Source organism: Sorex araneus, chromosome 11, assembly GCF_027595985.1.
Source record: "Sorex araneus isolate mSorAra2 chromosome 11, mSorAra2.pri, whole genome shotgun sequence".
Lineage (NCBI taxonomy): Eukaryota > Metazoa > Chordata > Mammalia > Eulipotyphla > Soricidae > Sorex > Sorex araneus.
The window spans coordinates 5,744,133-5,768,624 of NC_073312.1; the positions used below are offsets into that span (position 1 = coordinate 5,744,133).

At 53.8% G+C, this 24,492-nt stretch overlaps 1 protein-coding gene across 1 annotated transcript in view; it reads right to left on the minus strand.

The window, feature by feature from the left end:
• LOC101555148 (deleted in malignant brain tumors 1 protein) overlaps positions 1-24,492 on the minus strand; it is a 65,427-nt gene that overhangs the window by 29,742 nt on the left and 11,193 nt on the right. The window contains exons 4-10 of the mRNA XM_055119135.1: positions 22,629-22,910; positions 18,779-18,811; positions 10,177-10,407; positions 8,337-8,574; positions 2,385-2,497; positions 1,727-2,044; positions 1,588-1,617 (exon numbers count right to left, since the gene is read on the minus strand). Coding sequence (XP_054975110.1) covers positions 1,588-1,617; positions 1,727-2,044; positions 2,385-2,497; positions 8,337-8,574; positions 10,177-10,407; positions 18,779-18,811; positions 22,629-22,910 — 1,245 coding nt within the window. The remainder of the gene's footprint in view (positions 1-1,587; positions 1,618-1,726; positions 2,045-2,384; positions 2,498-8,336; positions 8,575-10,176; positions 10,408-18,778; positions 18,812-22,628; positions 22,911-24,492) is intronic.

A 24,492-nucleotide genomic window follows, 5' to 3' on the forward strand; every position in this document is an offset into this window, starting at 1 on the left:
AGGCGCACGTGCCCGTCTTGGTGGGAGCACTCGAGTGACTCCCCCCGGCCCGCCTCTGTCTCCCTGACCTCCAGCTGCCCCTCCCACCAGGGCACCCGGGAAGTTGGCCTCGCCTGGTTGTCTGGGCTTCCTTCCAGGACTAAACGGCAGTGGGTTTGACCCACAGACCCAGTGGCCTTGTGCTGGACACCCCTCGGGGCACTGGGCTGGGGAGACCCACGCAGGGGGCCAGTGTTTGTCCAGTGTGCTGGAGGAATCACTTCCCGGCTTGAGCGCGACCAGCAGGGCCACCCCCATGCCGAGTCTTACCTGCAGCCGTCGTCCCTGCCTGGACAGCCAGGGGGCGACCTGTCAGACACACACAGGACATGTGCGCCATCAGCGGAGACCCCCGGAACCGGGGAACCAATGTCGGTCCCGGGCAAGGCCACTGTCAACCCGGGGGCAGGAGGGAGGAAGGTCTCAGCGCCCGGCCCCTCCCCACGCCTTGTTCGCTTGTCCAACACATAACAGAGTCAAGCACGGAGTACGGGGCGGGAGGGAGGGGGTGAAGGAAACACCAGAAGGGCGGAAATCCCCCACCCCACCTCTCTCCTTCCCTCCCCCCTGGCGGCCCATCCTGTCGGAGTCTGTCCTGGGAAGTGGGATGAATGCTGTGGAACCTTCCAGACCTCGTCCTCAGCTTTGTTGAGACTCATTGGACAGAACAAGAACTGGCTAAGGACAGTTTCCAGGGTCCTGGGACAAGGCAGGCAAGAGGATGCTGGCCAGGGGAAGCCTGGGTGTTGGAGCGGAGCAGGAGCAGGTGGTGGGGTGGGGCTGTGCCCGCCAGATGGTGGAGACAAGGTGAGAACGGAACCAGCTGGCCCGACGGGGCCCCCAGCCAGCCACCTGCGAGGGCAGGGAATGCCCTTCACTGCTCCCCGGGCCACAGACCAGCATCATTCAGCTCCTCTGGCCCCGTTTCCTGCCTGTCCCCGCCCGGATCTGCCGGGGGCCCCTAGTCCGGCTCACACTGGGGTTCCCAGTCACACAGATTTCACTCGCGGCCTCTCTGGAGTATGGGGGGGGGGCTTCGAGGGTGATTTGGCCCCCGGCTGAGAAATGCTGCCTTAGACCACTCCCTGCCCATGGCCCCTTGCCACTCCCCCCACCTCCCGACAAGGTGCCATGCAGGACGGTGAGAATTTAGTACTTCCTGCGGGCGTAGGAGGAGGCTGGCCCAGAGGGGGTCTGAGCCCCTCACAGTCTCCCACCGGGGGTTCAGGCAAATCCACAGCCCTCAACCCTGCCCACCGGCTGGGGGGTAGGCGGGGGTGGGGGGTCAGATACACACAGCCCCACAGAGGCGGGGGTGGGGGATGGGGTGGGGGTGGCGAGAGGGAAACCGGGATCATTGGCGGTGGGGAATGGGCACTGGTGGAGGGATGGGGACTTGATCATTGCATGACTGAAACGTAATCACCAACGTTTGTCAGTCTGCAACTGTAACCCACAGTGACTCACTAAAAATATAAAAACAACAAAACTAGCACAGACGCACAGCCTTTGGCGGGACTTATCCTGAGCTGGCGTCTCAGGGCCTACCTGTGCCCGTGGCCGCGGCGTCCTCAGCATCTGTAGCCATGGAGACAGAAGCATCGCCATGAGCCCAGGGACCCCTGTCCCAGGCGCCTGTGGGACACGCCTTCCCCGAGGGCCGCGGGCAGGGCCGGGCCGGCCTCACCTGAGCAGACGGCGCCGGCGTCTTCCGCGTGCGCGCAGTTGTGCGAGAACCAGCCGACGTGCGAGCACTCCCCCAGGTGCCGCTCCGAGCCCTCACAGTGCACGTTGTCCAGGAGGATCTTTCCGGAACCTTCTCCAAAGTAGGCCTCCCCCGGGGCGGACACGGCCCGGCCGCAGCCCAGCTGCCTGCAGACGACGGCGGCTCCGGGCAGGTCCCAGAGGTCATCGCAGACCGTGCCCCAGACGCCCTCGTAGAACAGCTCCACGCGGCCCGCGCAGCTCCCGGGGCCCCCGACCAGCCTCGCGGGGGGCCCAGCGCCTGGGGGAGCACAGGGGTGGGGCGGTCGCTGCGTCGGCCGGTGGCCACCCTCTTAGCCGTCCTCATCTTCCCGATGTTTGCACCCACATCTGCCCGCTGCCCGGCGTGGGCGTGCCTGCTCTGGATGCCCGAGATATGCCCCTTACACCCCCCACCCCCGAATTTATGGGGGGCCACACCTGGTGGTGCTCGGGGCTTCCTCCTGGCTCTGAACCCAGGGCTCACTCCTGGCGGGGCTGAGGAGACCATGTGGGATGCCGGGGATCGAACCCGCTCTGTGGCGTGAAAGGCAAACGCCCTCCCCCCCGCTGGGCTATGCTCGGGCCCCCTCTGCCCTGACCCCAGGGCTCGCGCCTCAGAGCCGGGGCGTCCTCCTCTTCCTCACACCATGGCCCCGGGCTGCGGCCCTGCTTCTTCCTGACCCACGGCCGGCACCGGGGGCTGCTCTCTGGGCTGTGGGGTATTGCAGAGGCCACAGCGGAAGGGAGAGCTCAGAGGTCTGAGAAGCTGCAACGGCCCTGGGGACCGTGGGGCGGCATGTGAGTGACCGTGGGCGTGCCTGCCGGGAGGTGACGGACACACAGAGGCGACGGACACACGGCCGCTTCAGTAATAGCCACGGAGTATAAGCTGAGGGAGGAGGCTTTGGGCACAGGTGTGGTCGGAGGACAGGGCTCGGGATGGCCTTGAGGGGAGGAAGCCGTCCCCAACCCCGACAGCTATATCCCATCCCCCACAGTACCGAGACTGGACCTGCAGTGGGTATTTTAGGGCACACACACATCAAGCTTCGATCGGAAATCGGGTGGAGGAAGGAAGGAAAGATAAACAGGCTGATAAAGGCATCATGGCTTAAGAAAGGACAGGACAGCTCCAAAACACAGGATCTGAGCGAAAGATGGTGTGACCTGCCAGAGTGGACCCTGGGGTGGTGGCTTCCGGCTCTGGGCTGGGAGTGGGGTGCAGTGAGACTTTCGCACCTGGGGACAGAGGTCACACACAGGCCAAAGAAGCAGAGGGTGCGCAGTCCCCAGGGGAGCAGCCAGGGGGCGCTGTGGCAGCCCCAGGGGCTGAGTCTGTCCAGGGGCAGTTCTAACCTCTGCAGACAGCTGGGGGGGAGGGGGGTCCTTCCGGGTGCCCACAATGGTGCCCACCAGCAGTGGGCACTGCCAGGTGGCCCTTGCTACTCTCACACTGCACGTCACCCAGCAGGATCTTGCCAGAGCCGGGCCCAAAGTGGGCCCTCGGGGGGGGGCGTCCACTGCCTGGCCACACTGCAGCTGGCAGCAGGGCCCAGAGGTCATCACACACGGTCCCCCGGGTGCCCTGGACGAGCACCTCCACTGGCCCAAGCGCCGGCCTGAGCCATTGACGTGCCTCCCGTCCACCTGGGCTCCCGAGAGACACAGGAGGGGGACTTGGTGCCCGTCCCTCCTGGGCCTGGCAGGCTCCTCCACGCTTCCCACGCCTCTGTGGCCAGGGGCCTACCACGGCGTCCCCGGGCCCCGCGTCAGAGCTGGCTGATCTCCCGTGAGACCCTCCTCCACCCCCTTCTGTTACATGGTCTTTCGACAGTGGCAGCTGTGACCAGCTTCTGCCAACACAGCCGTTGGTCCGCGCTGCCAGGCCCGGCCCTGGGGTCGACCGACAAGGACACACGGGCCCTAGGAAGCAGGGCGGAGGAAGAGCCAGGCCAGCTCCCCGAGGGACTTGCCATCCGGAACTGCATTGGGTGGCACGGGCACCCTGGAGCTGGGTCTGACTCGCCCCACCCCCCCAAGAGATGACGGGAGAATGCCAAGGGTCCCAAACATGGTCCAGAAGAGGGGTCTGCACTCCTGTGTTCACTGCAGCACTATAGGCGAGGAACCCAACAGGGAAGCAACCCAGATGCCCACGAACAGATGACGGGACAAAGAAACGGTGGTACTTAAACACAGCGGAAGACTACGCAGCCTTACAAAAAGATAGAATCAAGCGATTTGCTGCAACTCGGACGGATCTGGAGAGTGTCAGGCTGAGTGGTGTCAGACTCAGAATCATCTCCCTCAGATGTGGGACATAAAGAAACCTCGTGGGGGCATAGCACATACCCAACAGCAGGAGAAATGAAGAGCAGGAGAACTGGTCTTCGGTAGGAAGCTTGGTGAGGGGATGAGTTAGGGACAGGAGCACTAGGACAGTGGGGGAGGGGGAAGGTGCTGCCATCCAGGCAGGCTGGGGGCGGGAGGGAAACTGAGGAAACTGGTGGAGATGGGTGGGTGCTGGGGAAAGGATTGTAAGTCACAGTGACTTGACTTTAAAACAGGTTTTTTTAAAACATGGAGAAAGGAACGGAGGCTCTTCACCTGCGGCTGGAAGGGAGGGAGGACTCCCACCTTCCTCCCCATGGAGAGACTCCCCCAGCCTGGGAAGGCCCTTCCTGGCCGGGGACGCAGCGGGGGCTGTGGGCTGTGAAGGCTCCCAGATGTGGTCAGCTGGAAGGAACAACACAGCTGGTCACTGTGGCCAGCAGCCCTGCAGGAAGGGCTGGGGGTGAGGTGCCTAAGGAAGCCACGTCCTCGCCGTGGGAAGACGCTACCTGACAGGGGTAACAGGGTCCTTCCCAAACCCGGGACAGGGGTAGCAGGGTCGTTCCCAAACCCGTTCGCCTCGGAAGGTGTCAGTCTCACAAAACTGAAGGTCGGGGAAGCCAGGGAGAGGCTCTGAGGGTGATATGCAAGCCGTGTGTGTCCACAGGCCCCCACGCATCACCAGGGTCTCCCTGGGCAGCCCTGGTCATTTCCAGGGTGGCCCCAGGGGGCCCTGAACTGCTGGGCCTGAGCAGCACCCCGTGGCAGGACCCGCATTTTGAGCCGTGCAGTCTCGTGGGTCGAGAATCCTTGGGAGTGGCCCCTGGGTCCCCCTAAGCACTGCTTGGGAGCCCCCCAGTCCAATGTTATTGACTTCCAGGGAAGACAGGGGACTGCCTTCCGAGGCCGATGATAAGGTGGGGGGGGGGAAATGAGCCCTCAGGAGTGAGGCTGCGGGGGAGTGAAGGAAGCCAGCAGAGAGAACGTGCAGTAGAGGGGGCCACCCGGAGCGCAGGTGCGTTGGCCAGGGGGACCTTCCCCATGGGAGGAGGGGCTCCCCCAGGCAGCGAGGGCGTCAGAGGGGCCAGTCTCCAGCTCGGAGCCCGGGAACGGGAGGGTCTGTGCGTCCCGATTCTGCTGGAATCCCTGGGTGGTGCAGACACCCATAGCTCCCGTACCTTAGCAGATAGAAGCGTCCCCAGAGGTGGGGTGTGGGGAAAGGGGCTTTGTCAGTGTCTCAGAAGCTCGTTCCTCATGATGCTAGTGGGATTTATCGCCTAAGTATGGCCTGAGGCGCCCTGGGGGCCGGCAGGAAAGCTACTGCTTTAGTTCGCTCAATACGATGCTTCCTAAGCAGTATTGACCTAGGACCCTGAAGGACCACGGCACCTGTGTGTGTCTGTGTGTGCACGTGTGTCTGTGTGTATGTCTCTGTGTATGTCTGTGTGCATGTGTGTGTCTCTGTGTATGTGCATGTGTGTCTGTGTACGCACATGTGTCTCTGTGTGTGCGTATGTGTGTCTTTGTGTGTGCCTGTGTGTCTCTGTGTGGTCTGTGTGTGCATATGTGTCTGTGTGTACATATGTGTCTGTGTGTGCATGTGTGTCTGTGTATGCACATGTGTCTCTGTGTGTGCATATGTGTATCTTTGTGTGTGCATGTGTGTCTCTGTGTGATCCGTGTGTGCATATGTGTCTGTATGTGCACATGTGTGTCTGTGAGTGACATTAGTCAGAGGGGGAGAGATGCTCTCAAGGGTGGGTTATAAAGAAACACAGTAAGGGAATCACACATGGCCAAAGGCAACAGAACCTGGTCTACAGACATGAGCTCACGGAGGGAGGGGAGCCGGGGTAGGGGTAGGGGCCCCCGAGACAGTGGTGGAGGGAAGTAGATACTCTGGTAGAAGAAGAGGTATTAGGACTTTGTATGTCGGGAAACCCTGCCATTCACAGTATTGTAAAGCACGGTGCTTCAAGTGAAGAAAAATAAAAAGGTCCATAGGTTCAGATGGATGGAAACAAAGAGAAATACTAAATTAAAAATGTCTAACATTTCAGGGCTGGAGCAATGGTAAAGCAGGCAGGGCATTTGCCTTGCATGTGACCAGCCCGGGTTCAATCCCCGGCATCCCATACGGTCGCCCCAGCACTGCCAGGAGTAATTCCCGAGTGCAGAGCCAGGAGTGACCCTGAACACGAACACTGCTGTGCGTGCTCCCCCACCAAAGCAAAGCAAAGCAAAGCAAAACTTAAAATTCTGTTTTAAAGAAACAGTAAAAAGGGCCGTGGATGAAGCTCAGAGGACAGCACATACATGAGATCCCCCACACCACAAAGCAAAGCAAGCAACAGCAGATCACACTGACTCACTAATTCCCCACTCCCCCACCCCAGCACTTGGCCATCAAAACAGAACAAATGGAAAAAATTTTCAGTTACATATTATCTGAGAAGGACTGGAGCAATTAGCACAGTGGGTAGGGCATTTGCTTGCATGTGGCTGACCTGGGTTCAATTCCTCCGTCCCTCTCAGAGAGCCCGGCAAGCTACTGAGAGTATCCCGCCCGCATGGCAGAGCCTGGCAAACTACCCATGGTGTATTCGATATGCCAAAAATAGTAACAACAAGTCTCACAATGGAGACGTTACTGGTGCCCGCTCAAGCAAATCAAGGAACAACGGGAAGACAGTGCTATTATCTGAGAAAACACTTGTATCCAGAATGTATAAGGGATTAGCTTACAACATAATAATAGAAGACACATAGCCCATTTTTTAAGAAGGATGAATGATAAAACAGATAATTCACCAAGAAAGAGATTCCAATAAGGGGCGGGGGGCTGGGGCTCAGGGGTAGAGCACACGTCTGCATGTTTGAGGCCCTGGGTTTGAATCTTGGTATCCTGTGCTCAGGAACACACAGGCATGTGTGTGCACAGACACACACACATGCACACACAATACGCTCAAAATCATCAGTCTTCAGGAAGACATGAATTAAGATTGCAGAGATATCACTGAATCACTGGTAGAGATTCTCTAACAGTCAACAAGAGAAGGAAGAGAGATGGAAAGTTTGATGAAGAGGTGATCCCCTACAAGGGACTGCACAGCTGAGTCTCAAATGCCCTGTGCTAGGTACAAGCCCCAGCACCAAAGGTGACATATTGCCTAAGAAAACACTGGGAGAAAAGCAAGCGGACTTTTAGGGTAATGGTAATGTTCTAACATTTTTTTTCTTTTTGGGTCACACCGGCGATGCTCAGGGGTTACTCCTGGTTCTGTATCTCAGGAATTACCCCTGGCGGTGCTCAGGGGACCATAAGAGATGTTGGGAATTGAACCCGGGTCGGCCGAGTGCAAGGCAAACGTCCTACCCTCTGTGCTATCACTCCAGCCCCAGTTCTAACTTTTGATGGTGTGATAGTTATGTTTGTGAAATAGCTTATCAAAGAATTTTGACTTATATGGTGATTTTTACCGAGGTAAATATATCTCGGTCAGACTGATCATGTAGACAACATATTAATGCTGACAGTCAGGGGCCACTCAAAGGCCTGTAGTGACCCAGAAGGAAGAGGTGAGACCTGGACCAGGACAAGGGCCGACAGACAAAGAGGAGGCTGGAACCAAAGCCTCGATGAATGGTGAATTAATCATCCACAGAGATAATTTTGCTTAGTACTAAGCCTCTAAGTGTTTATAAATAGATTAATGATACTTGACATAAGTAAGGGCTGGGAATGTCAGTGCAGAGGCTGAGACGCCTGCTCTGCACGTAGCTCACCCTGGCTTCAACCCCGGCCACCTCACATGTGGTTCCCCACGCACAGCCAGGAGTGTCCCTGAGCACAGACCCTTGAGTAGACCCCGAACACTGTCAGCTATGGCCCTCAAATTTTAAACAAAACTAATTAAAAACTTAAATATTCTTTTTTTTTTTTGGCTTTTTGGGTCACACCCGGCGATGCTCAGGGGTTACTCCTGGCTCATGCACTCAGGAATCACTCCTGGCGGTGCTCAGGGGACCCTATGGGATGCTGGGAATCAAACCCGGGTCGGCCGCGTGCAAGGCAAACGCCCTACCCGCTGTGCTATCGCTCCAGCCCCCCCAAACTTAAATATTCTTGTTTTTATTTTTAACTCTGTATACACATAACTATGAAATTAGAAACTGAAAATAACCAGAAAGTGAGCCAGAGGCAAAGTTCAGCTTACTAGATTTGGCTGGTAGAGGTGTTGGCGGTGCTGGTAACAATGGTGGCGCGGGTGACGGTGACTCGGCTGCTGACCGTGGCGGTGGGGACGACGATGGTGATAGTGGCGGTGGTGGTGCCAGTGGTGACCACGAAGATGATGATGGTTGCGGCAGTGATGACAATGGCTGAGATGCTGCAGATGAAGATAACAAAGTTGAAATGGAAGGTGATGATGATGCAGATGTTAGCGATTCTTCCTCTATTCAGAAAAGGAAGATTGATCATTATTTTAAGACATAAACTGGTCCCAGATCAGAAAGAAGCATCCTGGACTTCTTAGAAATACAAATTTCACATCTGAGTCTAGTGAGTAGAACTCAGGGGAAGTGTCTAGTAGTCTGGGCTTTAATAAGCCCCCGACATCACTTGGAAGCCCCGTGTATAGACTGCTGCTTTAGGATAGAAGTGCAAAAAACACCGCTTTAATGCAAAATCTGCAACACCCACTGCTTTGGGATAAAAATAAATGATTGACTTTCATATGCAATTTTCCACTGACATCCTTTCTTCACTAGTTAGAAGGGATCAGGCCTCTCAGGTTCCAGAGGGGTGATTTTCTCATCTAATCACTCTAGAAAACGAAAAATAATTTTTCCCCTCTCCAATGAGTAATGTGTGATTATTTATATACAGTCATGGAAAGCTGTAGCCTACAGCCAATGACTGTTCATCACAGCCGCCAGTGGTCCGAGGTGAGTCCCATGTTGCCTGCAGCGGCCTGGTGAGTTAGTTCTGAATGGAGAAGCCTCTGGCTCCTGGGTGCTAAGTAGCACGGTAGCTCCTGGTCCGCTCTTTGTGGCCGAGCCGCCTGCCAAGCCTCACGAGACACAGTCTACACCGGGGAAACGGCTCTTTAGAGGGACCATTTGGGCCAGGGTTTGGAGATTTCCTGGAGAAGTGAAGCCTAGAGGTCCTCGGTGCACATTTGTGCTTTGAGTTCCGTCTGTTGTGTTTGTTTTGGAGCTACACGGGAAAGACCCGTTAGACTCAAGCAACGCAAATCAGCCAGACCAGCTTCTGCAAACAGTTAAAAGTTTGACTCAACAGAGAGACAGACATAGAAAGATTGCACTCATCTGTGGAATATAGAATAACAGAGTAGGAGACTAACACCCAAGAATAGTAGAAATAAGTACCAGGAGGTTGACTCCATGGCTTGGAGGCTGGCCTCACATTCTGGGGAGAGGGCAACTCAGATAGAGAAAGGAACACCAAGTAAAATGTGGTTGGAGGCCACGCGGGGGAAGGGTGATGCGGGCTGAATGTAGACTAGAGACTGAACACAGTGGCCACTCAACACCTTTATTGCAAACCACAACACCTAATTAGAGAGAGAGAACAAAAGGGAATACCCTGCCACAGTGGCAAGGTTGGGTGGGGGGAGATGGGATTGAGGGGATGGGAGGGATGCTGGATTTACTGGTGGTGGAGAATGGGCACTGGTGAAGGGATGGGTTCTCGAACTTTGTATGAGGAAGACATGAGCACAAAAATGTATAAATCTGTAACTGTACCCTCACGATGATTCACTAATTAAAAATAAATAAATTAAAAATAATAATAATAATAATAAAAAGTTTGACTCAACAAAGTCCTCTTGTTTTGCGTGGCGATGGCAGAGAATATCTGCTAGCGAGACAGAGGGAGAGGAGATGGGAAGAGTGGAAGGAGTGAGTGCACGCCAGCCCCCGTCAGAGAGGAGGGACCTGTCACTGGAGAGGAGAGCGTCAGCCCTCCCCGGGAAGTGGAAGTCTGTCACAGCCCCTTCGCCCCAGCAGTCTCGGACGCAGGCCTCTCACCTGAGCAGGTGGCCCCGGCATCCTCCATGTGGCCGCAGTTGTGGGAGAACCAGGGGTCGTGGGCACAGAGCGCCAGGTCGCCTTCCTCACCGCTGCAGTGTACGTTGTCCAGCAGAATGGTCCCAAGGCCGGGGCCAAAGTGGGCGTCCAGGGGGGCCGCTACTGCCTGGCCACAGCCGAGCTGCCGGCACACCACCTGTGCCTCGGCCAGGGTCCAGCCGTCGTCACACACTGAGCCCCAGACACCCTGGTAGAAAACTTCCACTCGCCCCGCACACCTCCCGGGGCCGTCAGCCAGCCTCAGCCTGGGCCAGGGTTCTGCAGGAAGAAAAACCCAGGCCTTGGGAGGGAGCCTGACCACTGAGCTCACCGCCCCTGCAGGGCGGGGCTCCTTCAGTGAGGCCCATGTGCATGAGCGTGCTTGGAGAACAGCGTCTACTAGTCTTGCCCCGCTGGTGAGCTCTTTCGAGTCAATCAATGCAGACTGGATGAAAGAGTGTATGTTTTCCCTGCACTGGGAGTCTTGCACTTGAGGACTCGGCCCCCAGGGCAGGTATGCAAAATGAAAATGATGTTGCAAAATGAAAATGTGTTTCCACCACCAGGGTGGGAAGTGCATGCACGAATGAAAGGGTTACACCACAGTGATACAAAGCAGAGAGCAGGGTGGGGAGACGGCCTAATGGGCGGGGTATAATCGTGGGGACACCTGTGTTCATTACCCCGAACGACACTGTGTACTACAAGGAGCAACCCCCGAACAGAGAGTAGCTGCTGGGCACCACTGGACGTGACCCCCAAACTAAAGAAGAAAAGCAGAAAAAAGGTACCAATATATGCCTATTGGTATGGGTAAAGTCATGTTGAATAAGCACCCAAGGCACCTAGTAATATACAGGGACCGACAATTTTACTGAAAGAAAAACACGTGCACCTCTGGCAACATGGATTTGAGTGGGGAAGATCTACGGACAAGCAGATTCTCTTCTTTCTCAGGGTCCCTCGATCACACGTCCAATATCACAGGCATTGATTGGTTGGGATGCGGAAACCACAGGGACATGAGCATCCCCAGATTTGGTATTGGGGTGTCAAGACAACCCCCTGGAGGGTGCCAAGGGATGAATGTAGGTGTTTGGGAGATTTGAAAGTTAAAATAATTAAAAATTTTTTTTTGTCGATGCTCAGGGGTTACTCCTGGCTCTGCACTCAGAAGTCACTCCTGGTGGTGCTCAGATACTAAGGTTCTGGGAATTGAACCTGGGTTGGCCACATGCATGGCAAGTGGCCATTATACCCATTATACTACTGCTCCGGCTCCTTAAAATGATTTTTGATAGCCCAGGAGCAGAGCACTTCTCTCTCTGGAGCTGTTAGGGGGCAATCTTATGGTGACTATGCCATCTGTATTTGTACCATTAATCACAAAACAAATTCTGATAGAGTAAATATAGATATAGACAGATAACTATACATACTGACCAAATTCAAGGAGGGTGTCTAGAAGAATACAGACCAGGGGATTTGGGGACCTTTGGACTTGTCAGTAATGCTTTGCTTTGCAATAAAACAAGAAAACTAAGAAAGAAAACATTCAAACATCAGTCCTAAGGAGTGTGTGTGTGTGTGTGTGTGTGCGCGCGTGCATGTAAAAGCAAGCTATTTGCTTTCTAATGCTTTGCATTTTCTTTTTTATTTTAAATATTTTCTTTCTTTTTCTTTTCACAATATATTTTCATGACCTCTGAATAACAAGTGTTTTTTTTTATTTTTTGCTTTTTTGGGTCACACCCAACGATGCTCAGGGGTTACTCCTGGCTTTGCACTCAGGAATTACCCCCTGGCGGTGCTTGGGGGACCATATGGGATGCCGGGGATCGAACCCGGGTCGGCCGCGTGCAAGGCAAACGCCCTACCCGCTGTGCTATCGCTCCGGCCCCTGCATTTTCTTTTTTTTTTTTTCCTTCTTGGGTCACACCCAGCAATGCACAGGGGTTACTCCTGGCTCTGCACTCAGAAATTACCCCTGGTGGTGCTCAGGGGACCATATGAGATGCTGGGAATTGAACCCAGGTCGGCCGCGTGCAAGGCAAACTCCCTCCCCGCTGTGCTATCGCTCCAGCCCCCAGTGCTTTGCATTTCCTGAGCTTTCCAACGTTTCTGCAAGAGAGGAGGGCGATGCATGATCAGTGCCAACCCGCCTTGTGGGCTGTTCCTAGGGGCTGCCTCTTCCTTCCTGTCGCTATGTGATAAGGTTAGCAAGCGAGCCCTTGCACCACGCCTCTCCCCGGCCTCCTTCCAGTCGGTCCCCGAGTACCTGCTGATGCCTCCTGGGAAGAGGCTTTCTGGCCGGGAGGTCCAAGCTGGGCCTCAAACGATCTGAGTCCAGAGGCTGCCGAGCGAACCTTGGGGGGAACTAGAACATGGAAATCGTGGTTAGGACCAAGCCCCCCTGCCCCGAGATGGATCCAGGTCAGCTCAGCCAGGGATCAGCTGGCCCAGAGGCACCGATCAGCCTTTCCACGCCTTACCAAAACAGCTGTCCCGGCCACACGCCTCTGGGCTGGCCACACTTTCAGGGGGTGGCCCATTTCCTATTGAGATTCAGGCCAAGGTCCAGCGGCAGCTAGAAAGCTCTTAGACGTGACTTCTGTGCCCCCCAATGCTTTGCCACTTGGACCCCACTTCAGCTCCAGGTTCCACATAAGAATGCTTAGCAGGGGTCCAATGGGTCATGGAAGACCTGGGTGAGCATCGCGTGTCTAGGATGCAGCTGTCTTGGAGCGCCCCCTAGAGGCAGCGAGACAAGCCACATGCTAGTGAGGCCGTGAGTGGAGAGGTGAGTTGCGGGAACGTTGCTTTACCTGACGTGAGAACTGGGAGCTCTCCCTTGCTTCCTGGTCCTGAAAAATAAGAGCGTGTTAGGATGATGTGGCTTCCGTAGTGAGAACTCCTACGAGGCGGGAAAGTCGCACCACGAGGGGCTTCTGCTGTTTCCCTGTGTGGTGTCTGTCTTGGTGCAGAGGGATTGCTCTCAGCTGACACCAGGGTTCTGCAGGAAGGTCTAGAGTCTGTCCCTAGGTGTGCTGCCTGCGCCTCCATTTACTCGTGCAGTAACTGTCCAGTAACCGTTGTCCGTGTTTATCAAGCCCAGCACTGAGAGATGCTAAGGAAGTATGATGAACAGGACTGAGAAAATCCAGGCCCTCCTGGGTGCTGACGGAGACCTTGAACCAGTTCCCTAGATTCTGTGTAATCCCCCAGGTCCTGAACTTCATTTCATTCTTCCCAAGGACTTTCATGCTACGGTGAAGTCTGAAAGCTTCAGCCCGTTTCCCATTCACTGCCCGTGGCCTACCTGACGGTGTGGTCGGGCGGTTCACAACTTCTGGGATGGGGGAAGTCGCATGAGCTGTAGGGAAAAGCACAAAGCATTGCAGAAAATGCTTCCTGCTGTCTGACACGGACAGGGGGGCTTTCTTGTCCCTGGGCTTCATGTTTCCAGGCAACGAGCCCCTGCTAGTTCCCTCTAAGAGAGATGGAAGCAGCACCTTGAGTCCACGATACAGACGCAGGCAAGTCTGTGCCTTCTCGTGCCGTTTCTGTGGACGGGCCAGACAGACTCAGCCACAGAACAGGAAAGAGGTTGGGGCGTGGTGGCCAGCGGGAGGGATGCTCTGGGGTGAGTCAAGAGCACGAGCACGGGCTCGTCACCCAGCCACCGTGACGGAGCCAGCCCTCGCCCTGAGCGGCCAGGCACGGCCGGGCTCCCTAACCCTGGAGAGAGTTAGTCCCCCTGCTTCACATAAGAACACGGCAACACAGCAGGTAAGGGGGCTTGGGGAGAGCCCCCCAAGAGCATGGGACTGCCAAGCAAAGGCCACATATCACTCAGGGGTCAAAAGAACCCTGGTCACTCAGATGTGAGCTTAAGAACTTGCTGAGATTGTTCTCACCTTTATTGCTATTTGCAAACTAACACCAACGGGCAGACTCGGGGGAGCCGGGCGGAAGTCAATTAGTCCAGCATTTACTTTTTTTGCTTCTTTAACAAGTATTGATGCCCCGCGGGCATTGTTCTCAAGACTGCGTACAGGTGCATGTATGTGCTTACACACGTGTGTGTAAGCACATGTGTACATGTGGTGGAAAACAATGTCCAGTCTGAGAAATGAGGGTTTGGCACCAAGAAACTGACAATGACAAGGTCCTTGAAGGTGAACCCACAGTGGGCAGAGAGGAAGGGAAGACAGAGAGGGAGGATGGGGAGGGAGGACGGAGAGCCACCGGGAGTGGAGACGAGGGGACTGGAGGTGTGGGCTTGTGATGGGGAGGCCGTGCTGTGGGCCCACCCTATGGGCAGTGGAGAAGGGAGTGTGACAACGATAAATCGCGGTTCCATGGCTCTCACTCACATAAGTCCACCCGGGTTCGCCCAGCCCTAGAGAACCCCGAGGTTTGAACGGGCAGCGCGCCCAGCTCCTCCTCCCGCAGTTAATAGGATTTGAACGTGTTGCAGAGAGTCAAAACAGTGGCGAGATTAAGCTCAGGCTCTCTGGAGTCAGCGTGTTTAGATTATCGTTCCATCGACTTTGGGACAATATTGAGCCGATTTGAACCTGAGTTTCCCCATTCAGAAACGAGGGGTCATGGATGTTTCTTCATCCGGCTGTTGGGCGGATTAGATAAGAAAATCCACGTTAGATAGTCCACGGAGGGATTAGCACCCTGCAGCAACGCTTTCCAGAGGAAGTGAATTGTGACCTTTAGAGGCTAGGTAAATTGTTCTGGCACTCAGCTTCCAAAACAGTAAAAAGAAACAGGTAAATGCAGTCACAAGAGTTCCTGAAAGGGGCAAGTGGAAAGCAGAAGAAGAGGGGCAGGAGGAAATCTGCAGACACCGCAGGGGCCATGAAGAGAAAGAAGGAGGCAGGGGGCCGCGGCAGGGCCAGAGGCTGGACCCGGCGAGGCAATGAATCCCCTCCCGAGTCTCAAAGAAGGAAGAGAGACCCTCTTCTGCCTCTGCAATTGCAAAAGAGTAAAACGTGCACCGAGTGAGCCACTAAGTTCGTGGCAGTTTCTTACGGCAGCAATAGAGAACACAGGCAGAAAGCAAATATTACATGTGTTCAAAAAAAAAGAGAAAGGAAACATATCACTTAAATAATAACTTGAGTTTACATACTCTCAGAGAAGCTAGCCAAAGCGAAATTCAAAAACAAGTACAAGCCCCGAATATCCAAAATGGTTTTCAGTAGTTTTTCAAAAGCTACAATACCCCACTCTCATTTTTAAGAGAAATTCAAAAGAAATCCGCCTTCCACAAACTTAGCCGTAAGGGGCAGGTTGTCAGGAGTCATCCCTGGGCGGAGGGATGGGTGAAGAAATGTTCAAGGGAAAATAGTGCAATGACTTTCTCTTACCTAATACTAGGGTTTCAGGATTTCTATTACCTATTGGAAGAAATAAAGGAAAGTATCTCTTATTCAAGGAAATCGATTACGTTTTCCCCATGTATTAATTGGCCTTCAACAAATCTTCTATAAGATGGGTACAGTAGGAAGAAGCTCTGGCCAGAGACAGAATTGAACACAATCGGGTCTGAGCTGTGCTAACCGATTTGACCGGAAGCATTTGTAGGGATAAAGGCTTTGACGTGGGATTCTGGCACTACAGAATGTCACGCGTGGCGAGCAAGCCTGTTCTAGCCAGCCACTGGGTGCAGTGGGTCCAGACTGGAACCAGAGCTGGCAGACCAGGGCAGACCTGTGCTTCAGCATCCTTAGCTATGCCTCCCACAGAGGCCAGTGGCCGACATGGCCCCCTGCCCGGCATCCTCAGTGGACACTCCTATTAATCTGATCTTCTATTTGCACAGACATATGCTGGCAGTGGCAGAGAGTCTCTTGCCCGCACACCTGGCTGTCTTCTCCGGGGACCCCGGAGGAGATGGGCTCCAGCTTCCCCCCCCCCACCCCGAGCAGAGCTCCCGGCAGCCGAAGACCACCGGAACCTAGCTACAGCCATGCTCGAGCCCCTCTCCAAGAGTTCGGACAGGCCTCACGCATGAAGGTACCGGCAGAGGAACCCAGGTGTGTGTAATCCCATCAACGATCAGCACCCAGAGACTTAAAAGCAAGCTCCCAGAAGCGATATCTTTAGCCTACTTCTCCCTCTGGGAGAAACTGGTGATCTTCTGGGAGTTTCCTGCCCACATGGGACAGCCTTGCAAGCTTCCCATGGTGTATTCATATGCTAAATCCAGTAACAAGCTGGGTCTCATTCCCTTGACCCTGAAAGAGCCTCCAGTGCAACATCCTTGGGAGGGCCGAGTCGAGAGAGACTTCTAAGATCTCAGGGAAAGGACGCATGGAGAGGTTACTGAGCCCGCCTGAGAAATCGACGATTAATGGGGATTTCGTGATTCGTGATGCTGGCAGCAAAATGCCTTGATCAGCATTACAAGCCCCTCACCCTCCACCAAAACAAATGCAAGGTTAATGGCGAGATTGCTGGAAGAGAAATAAGCAGAAAGCCAACCGGCCAGTCAAGGACCCAGAAATCCCCCGGGTCAGTCTGCAGAACTGATGACTCATTAAGTTCTGAAATTCCTGGAATTTGAAGGGAGAGGGTGTCATGGTACATGGTGCACCTTTCATTGCCCAGCCAGTGACATCTTCCTGTGGGATGTTAATGCCTTGATTTGAGGACCACTGGGCATTTTGATGACTAATATGACATCTTAAATGTTGCAGGAAAGGCAGCTTACTGTTTTTTTTTTTTTTTGCTTTGCTTTTTGGGTCACACCCGGCGATGCACAGGGGTTACTCCTGGCTTTGCACTCAGGAATTACCCCTGGCCGTGCTCAGGGGACCATATGGGATGCTGGGAATCGAACCCGGGTCGGCCGCGTGCAAGGCAAACGCCCTACCTGCTGTGCTATCTCTCCAGCCCCCTCAGCTTACTATTTAGGTTTCTCTCTTTTTTCTCCCATACATAGATGTTTGTGTGGAACCAGTATGTTCCTGGAACTGTCCTGGTTCTTTAATAAACAGGATGGTCAAAATTCCTGCTCTTCCAACACTTAACAATCTGAGAAGTGGGGTGAGGAGGGCACAGAATAACAGGTACATGGAAGAAAAATAGAAAACTATTCATGTGGGATAATATCTGAAGAAATACTCTCTTGCATTCACCTATTGGTCATGCAGTCCCTACCATCCCAGCGGGGTTTATGTTTTCCTCCTGCGTACATGTTACCGTACTTCTCAGAATGTAAGTGACCGAAAGGGACTGAATTTTATGTTGCCATCAGGGGAACCCTCTCTGAAGGAGTGACATTAAGCTGATCACAAAGAGTCAGCTGAGGAAAACTGAGAGAAGAACATTCCAGATGGGAGGAGAGCCTACACAAAGGCCGCGTTTTCTCCACGATCAGATACTTAGGTGAGGATCAGGGCAGCTGGAATCACTGGGCACAATGTGAGACTGGGGTGTAAGTTCAAGTCCAAGAGAGTCTCTGAAGGGGTGTGTGTGAGGGGAAGGGCTCTGGTTTGTCCTTGACCAGCCCTCTCTAGATTCTGGGACAATAGTAGCTGGTGCACATGTTGGACAAGGAAAGAGCTGGTACAGGACCTGCTGAGAAAGTGACATGAGGGGCCAGAGCGAGAGTACAGCGGGGAGGGCGTTTGCCTTGCATGTGGCCAACCCGGGTGGGTTCAATCCCGAGCATCCTATCTGGTCTCCTGAGTACCACCAGGATTGATGCCTGAGTGCAGAGCCAGGAGTGACCCCTAAGCATCGCCTGGTGTGATCCAAAAAGCAAAAAAACAGACCAAACCAGACCAAATGACAGGAACAGGATGGAAGATGCGGGGCTTTGGCTAACAGGAGCAATGCCGGAGTTGCGAGACGTGAGTAAGTGTGTTTGGAAATAAAGCCAGAGGGTTCCCGGGTGCACTGGCTGTGTGGCATGAAGGAGAGAGAGAAATGGGGAGAAATGGGGAGACCCCATCAATTTCTGGTTCGAAAGAAGCAAACTCAGTGGGAAGACGATGTCTGTTTGTAACACCGTCTATCCACAGGGGCCGGGCGAGGGTCTCCTGATACCCAACACACTGGCAGCTGTGCCTCTGGCTAATTTCCGGGCAGCTTGATAACATTTCCGCATCTGGACATCGTCATCAGTGCACTGACATCATCACCGCTTGGCACATCGTTCATACGGCTGACCCAGAGAGGAAATGTCTGTGTGTGAAGTGCTTAGACTGATCCATTCACTAGAGCAAGCAGAAAATCGAGGCTTCGAGTTCGAACCCAGTCCCGTGCCTGTTGTAGGCAAAAAGTTATGGGAACAGGGCAGGCCCGGCGGTGTTTATGTGGCCAGAGAAGAGCCGAGAAATTCATAGCATGGCTAGTTAAAGAACTCAACCCAAGTCTGTGAGTCAGCGGATCCCTCATGAACAAAACAGATTCCTCCCTCCAGATTTAGCGCCATAATTCCAGCAGCAACAGCAACAACGACAACAACATTTTGGCTTAAACCGAAAGGAGAATTTTCTCCGAGTGAGGGTTGTTTCTGCAGCCAGCGAACACCACCTACCTTGGGGCAAGGCCGGCGACCCTTCGGCGCTCTCTGCAGGAGAGGGTTGGGAGTCCAGTGAGCGTGAGGCTGACCGTGAGAGTAATACAGTCCCACCACCCGCCATCCCGGCCCGAGACGCGGGGAGGGCCTCCACTGATGGTGCACAGTTAGACAAACACCTGGCCAAACTTTCCCCTTAACGGGACTCGAAATACTGCCTGAACAGCAGTTCCATTCAAAAGATAGAAATATCAGCGCCAGGGAATAATTGGCAATGCTCAGGACTGAAGGGAAAATACAGCCAACCCCTCTGGAAGGGACGGCCAACACCGGATTAGACTTGGTCCTAAGACCAACGTAGCACCCTGGGAAGGCAGAAACGGTGACTCAATACCGTCAGAGGCTATCAAGACATAGCACCCGGGCGCATATGCTGGCGAGCTGATGGAGGCCGAGCCCCTCTGGCGCCCGAGCACTTGTGTCGCCTGCGTCCCCCCTCTTGAGATGCGGACTTTCCTGCCTTCCTGTCTAACGCTGGGCTGGGGTCTCTCCGCCCTTGGAGGAGCCGGGCTCTCTCGAGCACGTTACTCTCCACTCGCCCCCACTCTCTCTCCCTCCTTCCCTGCAAAACCTCCGAATGAAAGCTGTAATGTCACTGTGCGTCTACCCCTGAAATTCTCTGTGGGGCGAGACAAGAACCCGGGAACCCTGGGTCTCGGGTGGCAGAGGTGGATGGGGAGAAAGTGACCGTCTCTCTCCTCCCCGCTTCACATGCGTCACCTGGAGAGCCCACTGACACCAACTACACCACACATATACGTACACACACCACACACATACGTACAGATACCACACACACTACACCACACATACACACACACACCAGACACACTACACATCACATATATATATATATATATATACCACACACACACCAGACCACTATGCCACACATATACACACACCACATACACATACCACACACACATACACACACCACACACACTACACCACACATATATGCACCACACATACATACACACACCACATATGCTACACCACACATATACTTGCCACACATACACACAATCCACAACACTATGCCACACATATACACACCACACACACACATAAACCACACACACACACACACAATCCAAATGTAGCATCTGTTCCCTCCCACCATTTATCCCATTCCTCCCCGTGGTGACCGAGCGACTACCTTCCCAGACAATGGAAAATGTCAGGTGGATAAAGCAAAAACATGAACTTACCCAGTTCTGGCTTCAGATACTTATTCTCTGTCAATATGTGGGAAAAGAAAAGGTCTGTTTAAGAGAAGAGCAATTGTTCTAGAGGTGCGTCTATTCAAGATTACCTGAAGATGAAGGAATAATTCTGGAACTAGAAATGCTAATTGCCCTTGTCCTAGTTTAGATCCCTTTAGATCACAAGCGTTACAAACGCAAATAAAATGAAGCAAAATTTAAAAAGTAATGGAAAAAAAGTAAAGGCAAAAAAAATTAATGAAAATATCCCACACCAATATCTGATCTGTTTAAAGTGACAAAATTTCATTGATTGCAATAATGTCATGTGGAGGCAATCCTTTTGGTTGAAAGCAGCTGGAATGTTTAACAGGAAACCAAGTGCCTTTCTCCAGATTAGAGGTTTCCAGAATTATATTTTCTTTTTGGGTCACACCCGGCGATGCACAGGGGTTATTTCTGGTTCATGCACTCAGGAATTATTCCTGGCGGTGCTTGGGGGACCCTATGGGATGCTGGGAATCGAACCCGGGTCTGCCATGTGCAAGACAAATGCCCTCCCTGCTGTGCTATTGCTTCAGCCCCTCCAGAATTATTTGACTTCCTGCTGTCCCCTGTTTTAGAAACAGACAAACCAGCCCAAAGACACTCGGTTCCCTTGCAAACAGCAGGTCCCCCCCCAGCTGTCTCCGAGCAGCTGGTGGCCCCCAGGGGCAGTGCTCTCTACTTAGGGAAGCACCACTCTGGTCTGCGCCAGGGTTTCCTGCTTCCTCCCGCTCACACATTTACATTAGCAGCACAGGGAGTCACTGGTCAGCACCATGGACCTGATGGCAATGCCTTGACTCGTCTACAGTCTCCCATACCAGCGTTTCTCCACCAGAGTGAAAGCCGTGCGAACGGCAGCAGGGCAGCTGCCAGACAAGGGGGTGACCAGCAGAGTCGGGGACCCTGGGAGGAGGCCTGGTAGGAGACAGGTGAGAAGAGATGTCCGGACTACCTGTTCCCACCAATGGTCAGCCTGCCCCTCCCTGAGATGAGGCTTGTCAGTGCCTGAGAATATTTCGGTTGTGGAGAGAGGGTCGAGGTAGGGGGTACGGCCCAGCAGCCTGCAAAGAGCCCACCACAAAGAACCACAAAGAGTTCTGTGGCCCGAACTGTGAGTGGTGCTGAGGCGGCAGAGTCCCTGACGATGACTAGTTGGTCCCAAATGAGTGGTCAGCAGCCCAAACTCGGAACTATTTTAATTTATAAACTGTTTGCTGTTCATGCCATTGCCTTTTCCTCCCTCAGAGAAGCTTACAGTGCTCTTCTGAGCACCCCTGGGCCCCTGAGTTGATTTTGAACCGTTCCTTTCTGCTTGCCCTCTTGTTGTCACAGTTCCCCAAGTCAGGCTGGGTTACTTATAAAGGAAAACGTCTGGGGATTCTGGACCTCGTATTAGTACTGAATGACTTGCTTTCCTCTTTCCCCTGTGACGTTTCCTATTTTACTCCAGAGCAACGCTCTTTGCTTAAACACAGAAAGATCGTCAATGCAATGCTCCTAATATTTGGGAGTTTATTGACTCTGAAATCCATCGACTCCTGGGCATTCGTCATAATTACGTGACTCAGACGTTGGCTGCTGTAGTTCCTAACACCCCCAAAGGGGAGGTGCTCGCTGTGGGACTTGAGTAGATCCGTAGCTAGTGGCAAAGCCACCCCCGTGTCAAAATGGGACGGTCTAGAAAGCATAAAATCACAGTCTTTTTTTTTTCGGTCACACCCAGCGATGCACAGGATTACTCCTGGCTCTACACTCAGGAATTACTCCTGGCGGTGCTCAGGGGACCCTATGGGATGCTGGGAATCGAACCCGGGTCGGCCGCGTGCAAGGCAAACGCCCTACCCGCTGTGCTACCGCCCCAGCACCTAAAATCACAGTCTTGATGTAAGCCATTATGACTTAAGAGATGGGATCCCCACGGGGAAGGAAAAACTAAGCGGTCCTGAGGACTTAGTCCGGGATTTGCGGTAAAAGCCTTGCTCATCAGAGCCCAGAGACCTACAGCTTGGAGCCTGTGTCTCTTACTGTGTTTGTCCAAATAACTGCCAGTATTAATAAGAAGGAAACTTAATTGTTTAATATGTACAACTAAAGGGAAAGACAAAAGCAATGTAGATGTCCTGGGAGACAGAGGGTCTCCTTGAGTTAACCCCCCCACCAAAAAGAGTTGCGTCCGCCGAAACGCTTTACCTCTCTATATGAACAATCACACCTATGGGCAGTGCTCAAGCCCCTCGGACGTGCTGTCCGTACGCCAACAGCTCTGCGTGAAACGGGCCATTCTGACCATCCACGCGTGAGTCTCCTGTTCCTCTGATGGGGAGGGGGCTCCCTGCCACCAGACGAGTCGCCCACCCTGAACGCCCGCAGTGGGTGTGCTCTCGTTAACCCCCGAGCTCTGCTCTGCACCTGCCCAAGTGCCCAGAACTGGCCACGGACCGTGCCACTGCCCAGGGGCTCGGTGCCCAGGTCTTTGGATAAGAAGATGTCACCTCGGCGGTGGTGGAGGTGGCTGTTACCTGAGCAGATGACACTGGCGTCTTCTCCCGTACCACAGTTGTGCACGGCCCAGTCCGTGTGTGGACACTGGCCCAGGAAGCTCTCTCTTCCCGTGCAGTCCACGTCATCCAGCAGAAACTCGCCTTCTCCTTCACCAAACCTGGCCTCACCGGGGGCGGCCAGAGCCCGCCCGCAGTTCAGCTGCCGGCATACCACGTCGGCTTCGTTCATGTCCCAGTGGTCATCACAAACCCTGCCCCACTGGCCTTGGTAGAAAACTTCCACGCGTCCAGAGCACCGGCCTGACCCGTTCACTAGCTGCAGTTGGGGCCAGTCTTTCAAAGACACAAAAACATGGCGTGTGAGGAGAAGGGACACCCGGGGCCTTTGGGCCAGCCACCTGCAAGAGCCTTGGAGCCTGGGTGAGGGCGGACAGTGCGGCGGACACTGTGGTTCAGAGAAAGACCAATCTGTGCTGACCGAGCCCAGAGTCTGGGCGGAGGGGACTGGGGGTGGCGGGGAGCGAGGGGGTCACCCCATAGAGCAACATCGAGTCTAGATTTACAGTTATTCCCAGAGCTGAGGAGCACAGCGGGAGGCCCCCAGCATATTTGGAGACTGGAACACGGAGGGGGGAGTTTCAGAACATCTGTTAAAGACGCGAGGACACGCCAGAGGCTGGGAAAAGTAGGAGAAAGTAGACAAAGAGGGATGGGGCAAGGGCAGTGCCTTCTGGGGTGCACTGCACTGGCTTATGAGGCAGACGAAGGCCTGGCGATCCCCAGAAAAGTCAGTGTTAGTAGCATTTGCGGCGGGAGGCCCTCTCTGCCACTGAGAAGCACGTGGTCCCCCAGACCACATCCAGTGAGAGGTACAAAGTCTAGACTTACCCCCGGGAAATGGTGTCAGGGCTTCAGCATCTAAGAGCAAAGAGAAAAGAAATGAAGCTTTATTGCAAAGGGAAAGTACCCCCCCCTAGCCCCTGCAGCGTAGGGGCGCGGTGCGTGGATGGGTGGGGGTTGAGGCAGCGTGGAACATGGTTTGGAGAATTGATTCAAAGATTGTATCTTGGGCTGGAGTGATAGCACTGTGGGTAGGGTGTTTGCCTTGCACGCCGCTTGTTTGGTTAAAAGACAGGGAAGCAAGGTGGGCGTCTGCTTCTTCCTTCCCCCCGCAAATGCTTTGGGTTAAACCCTTTGGCCCCTTCCCGCCTGCCCCCAAAGGCTGTGCTGGCGGGTGTCCTCAGACTGGAAGCATTTGTCCATGCTCTGATACTTACCCAGACCGCCTGTAGTTTCATACTCAGATTCTACGAGAAAGAAGAGAGAGTCGAATGTAACTAGAGTCTGTTAGAGTTGAGGAAGTCTCCAGAGGATCTTGTCCTGGCTAGAAGGGCCAACAATTGGTCCTCTGTGATAAAGATGTATTAGTGTTGGTCTTAGGTTTTTTTTTTTTTTTTTTTTTTTGCTTTTTGGGTCACACCCGGCGATGCTCAGGGGTTACTCCTGGTTCTGCACTCAGGAACAACCCCTGGTGGTGCTCAGGGGACCATATGGAATGCTGGGAATCAAACCCGGGTTGGCCGCGTGCAAGGCAAATGCCCTACCCACTGTGCTATTGCTCCAGCCCCCTATAGTTAGTCTTAAATGAGGTTATTCCCAAAGGCCTCAAGGAAGGAAAGATAGCCGGATGCTTTTCAGTATTTATTCAAAGACAGACATCTCAGTCTGAATTCTGACTAGCCAGAACCCAGAGCACTGATCTGAGGTTTGTTTCTCTAAAAGTGGGGGTTATGGATCACGTAGGGTGCAACCCATACATCCACCAAGGGACCAATGTGTAGTATCTTAAAAATGTTATTTTATATTTATGTCACTTCCTTCCGTCAATTATGGGCGTCAGTCACTTCCTTATGTC